The sequence below is a fragment of the Solanum pennellii genome, chromosome 6 (assembly GCF_001406875.1).
Source record: "Solanum pennellii chromosome 6, SPENNV200".
Classification (NCBI taxonomy): Eukaryota; Viridiplantae; Streptophyta; class Magnoliopsida; order Solanales; family Solanaceae; genus Solanum; species Solanum pennellii.
The window spans coordinates 29,313,017-29,326,852 of NC_028642.1; the positions used below are offsets into that span (position 1 = coordinate 29,313,017).

General features: G+C 30.5%; 1 protein-coding gene across 2 annotated transcripts; it reads left to right on the top strand.

The window, feature by feature from the left end:
* The first annotated feature begins 7,108 nt into the window (after positions 1-7,108).
* Positions 7,109-11,385, top strand: LOC107021793. Of its 2 annotated transcripts, XM_015222502.2 has the most exons (10): positions 7,109-7,283; positions 7,365-7,608; positions 7,684-7,788; positions 8,051-8,298; positions 8,541-8,750; positions 8,852-8,944; positions 9,017-9,115; positions 9,223-9,555; positions 10,787-10,849; positions 11,137-11,385. In XM_015222502.2, the coding sequence occupies exons 4-8, from the start codon at positions 8,281-8,283 to the stop codon at positions 9,376-9,378; spliced, it is 576 nt and encodes a 191-aa protein (XP_015077988.1). In that variant the 5' UTR covers positions 7,109-7,283; positions 7,365-7,608; positions 7,684-7,788; positions 8,051-8,280; the 3' UTR covers positions 9,379-9,555; positions 10,787-10,849; positions 11,137-11,385. The 2 variants fall into 2 exon arrangements, with proteins under 2 accessions (XP_015077988.1, XP_027773359.1); XM_027917558.1 differs by lacking the exon at positions 7,684-7,788.
* Positions 11,386-13,836: the final 2,451 nt, after the last annotated feature.

Below are 13,836 nucleotides of genomic sequence, written 5' to 3' on the forward strand. Positions count from 1 at the left end.
CAGTACCCAAATTTCAGAAGTCTAAGTGTTCTGGAACGAGACACCTGCGACGGTCCGTCGTGCCTACGACGGTCCGTCGTGGGTTCCGTCGACTCACACAGTTTTTCCAGAAATAAAATCTGCTGCTCAAAACGACTAAACAGGTCGTTACAGATCGGTTGGAGTCAGGATTGGATTTATGGGCTGTTTGGTTACTGGTTAGAGTTATGAAGGTATTAGCTATGCAGGGTTTAGTTATGTAGGTATTAGCAATGCAGGGTTTAGTTATGCAGGTATTAGTTATGCAGAGTTTAGAGATTACAATACATGAATTATTAAGTATTGAATATTAAACTTGTTGTAAATTATTAATATATATAATTTTCAAAATAATAATACATACTAATAAAATGTAAAATATATTGAATAATATATAACGCTAATATTTGATTAGCATATGTACCGTTAAAAAATATACAATCAATTTCTAATATTTAAAAAATATTTATATTTACATTAATCAATCAAAACGATAAATATATAAAAAAAATGAAAATAATCTATATATAATAAGAAATAAAAACAACACATGTTGATTAGAAACAATAAAGTTTCCAATTAAAAAAATTAAGGCAGAATAGTCTGGTGGACCCTCGTACTTGTATCGGATTGTATTATGAACTCTTCTACTTAGCTTTTTGTCATCTGGACTCCTGAACTTAACCAAAATGAGATTTTTAAATCCCTCTGACCATATGTGTATCTCACTCTCCCTTACATAGATGACATGTTATATCTGTGTCATATCCATGTCATATATATTAATGCCAAGTCATAATTTTCTTCATAATAATTTTTTAATTATTAGTAAAAATATTAAATAAAAGACAAATTAAAAAAAATTATTTTATCAAATAAAATAAAATTATTATTTTTGTACACCTTTCCTCCACTTTCCCTAACCCACCATCACTGTCAAAACTCCACCATCTCCATATCCCCATTTTTTTCTTCTTCGATTTTTTCACAATCGAGCAGTCTGATGAAGTCATGAAACTACTTCACTCCCCGCTAGTGTCATTTTAATTTATTATTGACATTCCTAATTCTCCCTATTTTCACTATTTCACCACCAAGCCGGCGTCGTAAAACCCATTAAAATCCAATTGTAAAAATCCAATATAGCATTTCCTATTTTCCGGCATGGATAGCAATACAAACTGGTCGGAACAAGGTAGATGATCTCGTCGATGCCGGAGAAATCGATGGAGCCATTGTGTCGTCTCCATTTTGACGGCGGCGTCCATTTTTGCCGGCGTCTTGGCTTTTTTACCGTCGAGATCAAAGTAACAACAACCTAAGTCATCTAACAACCACAATAACAACAACCAAGCCACCTAACAACCAGATCTAACCAAAATTTTCATAATCCAATGCTAACTACTATTTCACACCCCAAATTGCTTACAAATACAAGAATAATTTTGACACCAAAAGAGGTCAAGGTACTCATTAGAGATATCAACAACTACACTAATTTCTGATTTTTCTTTGCTTATTATGTTCAAAATTTTTTGCCCAATTTCGTATTTTATTTAGGGTAAAAAAAAAACAAGAAAGAAGTAGAAAAGGAGCAAGAAAAGGCAGAAAGATAGAAATTCAGGTATGGGAGGGAAAAAGAGGGAAAGTGATGATTGAAGAGGAAAAAAATAGGGATGGGTGAGGGAAAGAAGAAAGAAGTGAAAGAAAAATGAAGATAAATAACAATAGGGTGTGGATAAGAAAGAAAAATAGGTTGGGGTCGGGGTGGCTGAAAAAAAGGTAGTGTAGGGAAGAAGATGGAGGTAGTGTGAGGAAGAAGATGGAGTTTTTTTCCTTTTTAAATTTATTTTTTTTTAAAAATAATTTTAATAACTTAAAAGTAAAAGTTGAAATATCAAATATCATGTTCACTTGCCTTTGCAGGCGTGTGACTCTCTTGCCAACTCATCTATATTAATGCCACATAAGGATGATCAATGATCAGAGGGTTTTAATGTATTGTGTTATGTTGAGTATAAGTGTCTAGATGACAAAAAGCTAAGTAGAAGAGTCCATAATACAATCCGATACAAGTACGAGGATCCACTAGACTATTCTGCCAAAAATTAAAAGAAATAAAAATGGTCTAAATATAAAAAAGAAATAAAAACAACAAACTTATATATAGGAAAACAATAAAGTTTCCAATTAAAAACAATAAAATAAATTAATAGGGTAAATATGTAATTTGTCACTTTAATACATGTATAACTAATATCTACATAACTTATTCCACCTTCTACCCTGCATAACTTTATACATAGATTCCCTCATAAGTTATGTTGGTGTTAATTATGTAGAACTACAAAAATGTAACCAAACATGGTATAAGTTATGTTGACTTTTCTACGTAAACAAAAATTTCTACCAAACATTGCATAACTTAATACATTGTTTTATACATGAATAAAAGACAAGTTATACCATAACCAAACGGCCCCTTAATGTTTGAACTTGTTTTGGGTGGTGACGTTTAAGGAAACTTTGGATTTGTTTAACTTCTTGTATGGTGAAAGAAAAATTAGAGTTGATACACCCAACGTTGTCATTTAGAGCTGATATACCCTTGTTATGAAAGTGGCTCATATATACCCTACTTATAAAGAAATGACTCACATATACCCTTTTCTTCTAACGGAAATGAAAAAAAAAATAATTTTAATTTAACTTTTTATCATTTTTTTCTACAAAATATAATCCATATGAGTAAATTTATCCTCGTCAAACATATTTTGTTGATATTTCTTTTGTTTCAATGACTAATTTAGAATTATTATTTTGATAATCAAATTTATTTATGTTTCACTAATATTCTTGTAAAACTTATTGTAGATGACCTAATTTTTTTCTTCAAATACAAAAATCAAATTACAATGTAGACAACAAAAATAGTTAAAAATTTTTTTCTTTAAACTAAGGAATGAAAGAAAAAAAAGAAAATAAGGGAAAATACATAAACCCCTCCTAAATTTGGCAGCAAAATTCACTTTAATACCTAAACTACACGGGCGTTTAAATACCCCGCTTATCATCTTTGAAGTGATTTTTTTTTCACCCTGAGACTGTAACACTACTCTCACCCGCCACATCATAATCAGTAAGCGCCACATCATAACCATGTAGATACCACGTCATTAATTTTTAGTTGTTTCTTACTTATTCACTATTTTCTATTAAACACTTTTAATATTAATTATATCAATTAATTAATTTATAAATGCGTACCCCCTCTCCCTCTCTTTCATCTTCCTTGTTATTCATCATTTCAACCTACAATACTTATTTTTCTTCTACACTATTCAACAATTTTTTTGAATAACTAGAATGAAATTATTCACTATAATACTCACATTATCTTCTTCGAGTCCACCCTAAGTATTTACCCTTTTGGATGAAGAACTTTTGTTTAAAGTCAAGGCTTTATTGTCAACTCAAATAAGAAATGAAGATTACATAAGAAAGTTGATAAAAAATATAAATTCTATGAGAAATATTTGAATAGATATAGAAATCAGAATCAGTCACTCAAAATTAAGAAAGTTTACATTTACAAAATCGACACCAATACTATAGAGCAAAATCAGCAATAAAATAACTTTGATATTGAATTTTACGAATTAGTAAAGGATTAGTAAAATGAAAGTAGTTTTTTTTTTGAAGTGGAAGGAAGATGGAAGAGGAGGTGTTTCAATGGAGAAAAAAGTTTATTGGGGAAGACAACAAAATGAAAAGAAAAAAATTAAAGAAATTAAAAGGGGACCCACTAATTCTATATACCTCTAAGTAATTTTTTTACATATTTTTAAGGGAAAAAGGTCTGATATATCCTTCAACTTTGTCATTTGGAACTGATATACCCTTCGTTATAAAAGTGGCTTATATATGCCCTCACCGTTATACAAACGGCTCACATATACCCTTGTCGTTACAAAATGGCTCACATATACCCTTCATTTAACGGAAGTTAAAAAATTAGTTTTAAATTTATATTTATTACTTCTAATTTTTTTAAAAAAATTATTTAGGGGTGTATATGATTCTTCTATTAAAGTTCAAGTTATATTTTAATTTTTTTCATACATAAATTATTTTTTGATTTCTTTTATTATAATTATTTGAGTTTCTTATTCTTATTTTGTTTGTCTTTCATTCCTTAGTTTAAAGAAAAAAATTTTAAATTATTTTTTTTGTGTGTATTGTAATTTAATTTCGTATTCAAAGAAAAAATTTTGGTCATCTACAATAAGTTTTACAAGAATATTAGTGAAACATAAATAAATTTGATTATCAAAATAATAATTATAAATTAGTCATTGAAATAAAAAAAGTCAAAAAAAACATGTTTGACGAGGATTAAATTTACTCATATGGGATTATATTTTTTAGAAAAAAATAATTAAAATTTAGATTAAAATTATTTTTTTTCATTTCCGTCAGAGGAAAAAGGTATATGTGAGCCATTTGTTTACAACTAAGGGTATATATGAGCCACTTTCATAAAAAGGGGTATATCAGCTCTAAATGACAAAGTTGAGGGGTATATCAGACCCTTTTCCCTATTTATATAGAGTTAATATATCAAGAAAAAGTATTTAAAAATATTAACTATATATTGACCAATAAAAAAAGGCCATGTGTAGGACTTCAAAAGATTCAACTTTTTTTTTCACGCGCTTTAAGGAGAGTATACTCTCCCTGCCACATCATCCCTAAGGGGGTGTTTAAATTACTTGAAAAATGTTAAAGGGGTATTTAAATGCCCGTGTAGTTTAAGGGTTAAAGTAAGTTCTGCTGCCAAGTTTAAGGGGGTTTCTATGTATTTTCCTCATAAGAATAAGAAATTCATATAATTATAATAAAAGAAGTCAAAAAATAATTTATGTATGAAAAAAAATTAAAATATACCTTGAACTTTGATAGAAGAATCATATATACCCCTAAATAATTTTTTAAAAAAAATTAAAAAGTAATAAATATAAATTTAGAACTAATTTTTTTAACTTCCTTAAATGAAGGGTATATGTGAGTCATTTTGTAACAGCAGGGTATATGTGAGCCGTTTGTATAACGGTAAGGGCATATATAAGCCACTTTCATAACGAGGGATATATCAGCTACAAATGGCAAAGTTGAGGAGTACATCAGACACTTTTCCCAATTATTTAAGTCAATCAATTATGAAAAAATTGACCAAAGACACTTTAAACTTTTTATACGTTCCTACACCTTACATACCTTAAGGGAGAGAAAGGGTCCAAAATAGACCTTTATCTTTGAGTTAAAACTTAAAGTTATTCTTATTAATTTTTTTAGAGCAATCATTAATAGTTCCTCATATTTACAATTTTAGTGTATTTTTGGTCCTCTTTTGAGCTTTCATCTATTTTTAATGTAACTTTTGTGCACAATTTAGTGTGTGGAATGTTTTTCCTTTATATTTAATAGAAACAATATTCCATGATGAAAGAAGAAGAAAAAAGTGTTCTATTAAGAAAATTGAATTTAGCTCTGAACTTCGTCACTAATTTGCTTATAGCTAACTGAAATTGACCATTAGAAAGGAGTAATGATAAACTTTGTTGTTTAGCTATAAAATTTATTTGTCATCGCTAAATCATTTTTTTTATTCAAACATCAATGCAGCTAATAAAGTAAAGAATCTTCTAGTATTTTTTTTTTATATATTGCACATGAACACTGACGTGATGAACCTTTCGATCTCAAAAAATAAAAACAAGTTTGGGGGCCGACCAAAACTACATCAATACTATAACATAAATAACTATTATGACAAAACGTAAAAATGACTATGAGTCTAAACTCACATATATATAAAAGGTTTTCTTAATCCTTTCACCCCTTTTAAGGAAAGTACAATCGATACATACTCACTTGTTATTCATACTTTATGATAGATAATATAAACTTATTAACATATAATCAAGTTTAAAATAATTAAATGATAAACCTATTTAAAATGAATTGAATCGGACAAATAATACACATTATACCTATATTGCCACCCTTAACAATAGTTTCAAAATTGGGTGCATCATGACCGACAAAAAAATTTACTACACAGTACTCAATGAATAATACTCATGTGTTAAATATATTAAATGACATTGTAAATAAAATAATTGAAGGTAGGAAAAATGGGGATAAAATTATGAGGCGAAGAATTGAACTTTTATTATTTAAAAGAGAAGTTAGATAGTCAATCAACAAAGCTTTTAAATTTTTCAATCGAACAGCAGGTCTAAAAGAGGAATAAATCCTACCATGACATTTAAAAGAAATTGTGGAGGAAATCAAATATAAGGGTATCCAAGGAGTGTAAGCAGTCATCATAGAATTATTGAATCCAATAAGTTAATTAGACACAGAAAAGAGAAGAGGAAGTGGTCATTTCCAACTTTAAGTCAAGGTCACAATACTTTTGTAACACCTCTACTATGCACTATCCAATTATAGAAACTTTCTTTCCTTATCTGGAGGGCCAGCTCAATAAGATATGGTTTAGTTCAAACCTTATAAAAAAGCTGAACTTTTTTTTATTAAAAATAACAATAATAAATCAATAATTTTACAAGTGAGGTTTGAAAAGGATATAATGTATGTAGATTTATAAAGAAAGAAAATGAAACAACGCAAATTTCAGAGTAAGTATCTCAAAAGATCACTCAACTTTGTAAATTTATCCATCAAAGTCATTGAACTTTGTTTTTATCAATAAAATCATTCATCTTAAACTTTTGTATCAATAAAATCACTCAACATAGACTTTCACATCAATAAAATCATTTAACTAGATTTTTCATTAAAAAGGTAAAATTGATATGACAAAATAAATTATTGTATCATGATCATATATAGGGGTGACCAACGGTTGGATTGGATTAGATTTGGATGAGTTGAATATGGTTTGAGAAAAAAATGGTTTGAATCACAATCCATCCAAATATAATATGAGCAAATATGGATTTGGTCGCGCAAAATGATTCTAACCTATTTAAATAAATTTATTTTTCAAAAACATAAATGTACCCCTCCATACATATCTCCGGGGCGCCCCCCTTTCCCCCTCCCCCTTTCACCAACCTACCCCTAAAAACTTTTTATTTTTACAATGAAGAAAAACTACTTGAGTGTTGAGAAAGAACATATTCCATCTTTTTCATCTACAGAGGAACTTATGCAATATATCAAAACAAATTCATCAAGTATGATTTCTACAATTATCATGTTTTAGAACTAAATTGAATTTATTGTTAATGTTTATCTGATATGATTTCTTGCACTAGGGGCTCAAGGGAAATATCAAGGGCTTAAATCTATGTGCCCAATTGAAGATATGAAAATGAGGAGCGATCTTTCAATCAAAGTGATCGTTGTGTTAGTCAAAGTATGTCAAAACCTTCTGATGCTCAAGGATGGCGACAATGAATAAAACGTGTTTGACTTCTGAGAAAGGGCATAAGCAAGCTGATGTTCCAATTTCTCTTTTTACTGATGATGTTATGGAGTCCACCCCAACATTTGAAACAAGTATGATCTCTTTTTTTTTTAGAATTGAATTTAATTTGATTCAAGTACTTTTACTGATACAATTTGTTGCACTAGGTTTTTCTCAAGGATTGCGAACAATGAATAAAAAGTTTTTGACTTTTGAGAAAGAGCATATGCAAACCGATAGTGTTAGGGAGCCCACCCCAACATTTGAAACAAGTATGATTTTCTTTTTCAGATTGAATTTAATTTAACTCAAGTAATTTTACTGAAATAATTTCTTGCATTAAGTTTCTCTCAAGGATGGAGAACAACAAATAAAACTACTTTGGCTCATGAGAAAGAGAGTTTGCATTCTGATATTTCAATTTCTCCTATTGATCAAGTTAAACAGTCTGGCCAAAGAGCTGAAACAAGTATACTTAAATCACAAGTTTATCATATCAATTTTTTCTACCATTTATAAATTATGTAAATATAGGTTCATGTGCTACTGGAATGGATAAAAAGGTTTGAGGAAGTAACAAGTGCAAAGAAGTTGCATCGCTTGATATTGGACAAAAGCTAAAAGTGACATTGTACAATAATCGAACTGTTGGGAAGAATAGTAATCTATTTTCGAGGCACTTGGGTAAAACAGTTCGTGATCGTAATATATGTCCGTTAGGAATATCATCATGGAAACACATTAAGGAGGAAAAGCTAAATCACATGTGGGCTGTTGTTAAGGTAATTGTATTAAATATTGCAATTTATTCTGGGTCTACTCTCTTCTTAAAACAATTCTCGATGCTTAATTAGTGTACTCCTTCTTGTTCAATATTAAATTGTTTCTCCGATATCGTTTTACATACTAGGTTTTTGACAGATCTGATCTTTGTTAGAGCTAAGGAATTGATGGTTAGTTTAAACAAAATACAAGTTGTTCCTATGATTATAATTGATGTGAACCTATGTTTGATACATTATAGGATAAATTTGATAGTGATGACATAAATAGTCATCGAGATCATGTTTTGGAATGGATGAAAGAGTTATGGAATAAATGGAGAGGTCAATTGCATGCAAAGTATGTGAAGGGTAAGCCTATACAAGAGGCTCTTAAGAATATGCCTAAGGAGGTAGAAAAGAAGCAATGGGAGTGGTTGGTAACAGAACATTTTACTTCAAAAGGTTTTCAGGTCTGACATATTATCTAATTATGTAATTTTGTCTCATACTATGATCTCATTTTGGTAATTTATTTATAACATTTGAATTTAATGTTGTTACTCAAATATAGGTGAGAAGCAATAGAAATGCAATAAATAGAGCTAAGTTGAAGATGCTTCATCATATTGGTAGCAAGCCAATTAGAGAGATTATTTATCAAAAGGTGTTATCATCAAATCTTTTTCTGTTTTAATGTTGATGAACCCTACTTTGACATGTTAACTTTTATGTAAAGGGCGGAAAATATGGAAATTCATCAGATTTGGCAACTAGCTTTTACGAGACTCGCAAGAAGAATAACACACTTATTGATTCTGAAACAATCGAGAAGCATGTGCGTTTGGTTAATTGAGCATGTTCTTAACATTTAGTTATTTGTACATGTTCTTAGCATTTAGTTATTATGGAATTTGAAAACAATCTCATTCATACACTTTGTAGGCTCAAATTCAAGAATTGGTGGAGTCTGAATCATCACTTTCTAGCATAGAAATTGTTGAGAAATGCTTTGGACCTCAAAGTAGTAGTCATGTATTTGGCTTTGAAGGTGGCGTAAAAGCAAGAGATTTGAAAGGTGGGGCTTCCTCAAAGGCTTAATTGTTGGCTGAGCTACGTTCAACTCAAAAAGAGAATCAGTCTTTGAAGGATTGCATGTCTAACTTTCAAAATGAGATGAAAGAACTAAAGCAATTGAAAAGAATTTTTTTAGCGCAAGACGCTAATTTCCAGCCTCCAATTCAAGAGTGTGACTATTCGGATACTTGATGATACTATGTGAGTAAACACTCACCTGAAACGTCATTTTATCGTGTTGGTTCTGCGTAGCGAAGCTATTAGTTGTTGATTGTTTTATCGTAAAATATATTTGTGTGTTTGATAAATTTTAGAATGATAAATAGTATATAAATTTGGAACACTATTGAATCGTCCTAACCTCATTCTAATGGTGAAAAAATTGTTAAGAGCTCTGTCAATATCAGATTCTTCTAATTTCTGCTTTTCCAAAGCCAATGAATCTGCCATATCCTGTGGTTTCTGGTGGCTTTTCCTTCTTCCACATAAGTTTTGAATATTAGATTCTTCTAGTTTTTGCTTCTTGTGACAATAGTTGTAAAAATATCAAACAGATAGTTTCTGGTGGCTTTTCCTTCGTCCACACATGTCTTGAATGGTGGTTGTAATAGATTTGCCATATCCTGTGGTGTAACATGAATGAATGATAAATTGTAGTATTACATAACAATATCAATTTTTTGGCAAACAAAAGGTGAAATTGGATAAGAAACGTAATTTAACGTGTGATATCAGGTTAGCTATTGACTTGAGCATCAGAAGTAAAACGGTGGTGACTGTTCCAGTGATCTAAATCTTGAGCACCAAAGTTCTTGTAGCAAGCTGAAGCTTGAAGATACCCATCCTTTGAGCTAGCCACTGTCAAAATTATCCCCCTTGCATATTTTTCTACCATCGTAGGGTCTTCCCCAGTGTTTCTTGTGCTCTCCCCCATCTTGGATCATTTACTATGTTCACATTTGGAGCCTAAGATGTCGTTCCCTTTAGATCACCTGCATTATACACTGCTCTTGCTTCTCTCTAAATTTCCTACTTTAAGTATATCATCTTATAAAGCTAGCTATTTAATGCATTCATTTGAATGTCTATAGTTGCCAAACAATTATCTGTTGGATATTTTTACAAATCTTATTGATCAAATACCAAAAGGTAATTTTAATGATCGAGTGATCACACTTACAAAATTTTTTTCTCAAATCAATTTCTCTTGAGTCATTTAGAGTGACTTCGTGTAAGCTGTAAGTTCTAAGTTTATTAAAAGTTGACTACATTGTCCTAGTTGTATCTGTGAGAGTGAAAATGTAATCATATACAGTACATGTAGTGGTTCCTCTTTTTGTTAATACATTTAGACTTTCCCTCCTGTTTAGAACATGTACGACGTAACGTTATATATTTTTTCAGCACATTAACTACTGATAAAATTTTACAGAGAAAATGGAATTTTGGCCATTTAAGGATTTTCAAGTGATGATAACAAACTCAGTTAGAACATGTAAGATCTTCTTCCTCTTTTAACTTTAACCTTTTGACTAAGTTTTGTTCCTTGTAAATTTTAGTTTGCGATTACAATTTACTCGTCGCAATATAAGTAATTAGTGTTGCTGCTGCTACCACTATATTGTGTACAACAATTTCCCACAAAAAAATGGCCACCAAAATCTCAACTGTTGCAGCAATTAGTGGTACAAATGTTGTAGAAATTGTTATTTGATTTAATCACATCTTTATGTTTATCTTTATATATAGGTCTTCTAAATGAAAGTTTTATTTCTTTTACAGATTTTGGATGCTGAAATTTGCAAAAAGTTGATGTTAAACAACATGTAGATTGACCATTTTTTGCTGGGAAGGTGAAGGCAACTTTGGATTATATAGTTTAAGGCTAGTATATAATTTTTTTGCTAAGGGTTCATGATCACAATATTGTTACTAGCTTACCTCAGTGTTGTATGTAGTTAGATGCCTTATACTCACATTATTTTATAATTACATTATATATTATATATGAAAGTGACAATTTTATATTAATTATCGTATTTTCTAGGTGCAAATGCAATGTGATTTAAGGACTAGAATGTAAATTCTTAAATCTTTTTGAGTAGGAAATCTGTAATGGATGCGATATGATTTATGGATCATCTTCAAAATGGTCCTGAAATGATTTAGGGACCAGCTTTAAAGTTTTCATAAATTGATTTATAGATGAGCTAAAAACTGGTCGCAAACTGATTTACGGATCAAACTTTAAATTGATCGCAAAATGATTATGGACCAGCATAGAAGTCGTCCCAAATGATATATGGACCAGTTAGAATCTAGTCGCAAAATGATTTAACGATCATAATTTCAATTTGAATATATGCGAATAGGTACCAGAAATATGGTCCCTACATGTATTTTAGGGACCACAATTACACTAGTCCCTAAAAAGAATCAGCGACCATCCCGATAATCTCGTCCCTAAAGGTCCTTAGCGACTAAGTCTATAAGGACAAGTACAGCTGGTCGCTATTGTCCTTTTTGGGACCAGATTGTTACTTATAGCGACCAGTTTTCCCTTCGCTATTAGGCAGTTTTCTTATAGTGTTCATATTTGTTAATATTTTACAACACGTTATCAGCACGAGTCTCTAACCAACTGAGACATACTTAATTCGAAATTTATTCCTAATAGTTAATCAACTTTCTTTCAGAGTCAGGTATATATTTGTATGTCTATAACGTCTCTAATAGAACTTGCGTAAATCTTTCACTAGTATTTTTATTACTGCATACATAACTTGCTTTAGATATTATTATAATACTTTACTAGGCATAATAATCAATACGTTTCAAGTTTATATTGTTATATTATTTATGCTACTAATTTATGACTCTAAATATAATACTAAGCAATATGATATCACGATAGTTAGAATACACGTAAGTAATTTCTTGTTATACATTTTATGTGTCATAAAGAATATAATATTGTATTAAATACAACTTGAAATTATTACTAGACTTTGATATTAATTGAAACTAGTAATAAATACTTAAAACAAGTAGGAATTATATTTAATTCTTACCGTTTTAATGCTTCATGAGTTTATATTATTAATCTAACATTAGTGTTCATGGATATAATGTATTTTATACTCACCATTTACTTTATTATTTAAAGTATTAATTTTACAATTTATTGTAAAGAAATCAACTTCATAATATTAACTCAAAATTATTTTATGATAGTTTTCATCATATCGAATTTATCAAAACTTGAATTTGTGGCACTTGACATTGCAGCAATATCGTGAAAAAGATTTTCAGAAATACTCTGAACTGATCTCATGCCTTCTGGTGGCTGAGCAACATAATGACCTTTTGATGAAAAATCACGAAGCCCATCCCGCTGGAGGTGTTGCATTACCGGAGGCACACGCGGTTGAAGCACATAGTTGGTCTGAAATAAGACAAATAATCGGGGCCATGACAATGTGCCCAGGCGTGACAAAGGCAAAAGACGATATAATAATCGCTGAGGTGGTGGTCATAACAAAAGGGAGAACAATATAGGTTCTCAAAATAATCCTTCTAAAGGAAAGGGCGATCATTGTCATCGTTGTGGCCTTAAAGGTCACTGGAAAAATTAATATCGGGCACCTGAGCATTTTGTCAGGTTGTATCAAAATTTCTTTAAAAGGAAAGGAGATAAAGGAGGCGCTTCCTCTTGTAAAGCTCGAGTAGAGTCACATTTGACTCTCAAAGATGATATTCAGGCAGGATCTTCTCAAAAATATAATGAGAATGTTGAGGCAAACTTAGCATTGAAAGATGATGCTTTTGATGGGCTCGATGATATTACTCATCTGGAAGCTGAGAACTTCTTTGGGGATCACAACTGAGATTGAAAATTGAACTAGGGAATGAATAATGCTTTTATGTAGTTTTGATGTCTTAATTAAAGTTTATGTACTTAGATTTCTTTTGCTAAATTTCGTACTTCTTATTATGTATTTTTTTTTATTCTTGTGAAGATAAATAAAATTTTTCAGTCTTCAGTTGGATCCAAGATGAGTAGTGGAGATATGTGTCTTCTGGACAGTGCCACAACTCATACAATTCTAAGAGAAAAGAAATATTTCTCTTCTTTGGTAATGAAAAAGGCATATGTTAATACAATATTCGATAGTACAAACTTGATTGAGGGCTCTGGAAGAGCAACCTTATTACTAACTGGAGGAACATTGATTGTAATTGACAATCCATTGTATTGTAGTAAGTCTAATAGAAACTTGTTAATTTTCAAGGTTATTCGCCAAAATGGCTATTATATTGAGACTGCGAAAGAAGGAAAGGTGGAATACCTTTATATAACTACAATAAATGCGGATAAGAAAACTGCGCATGAAAAATTGTCAGCACTTTCTTCTGGGTTGTACCATACAATTATTAGTACAGTTGAATCACATGCCGTAGTAAACAAAAGGTTTATTGATT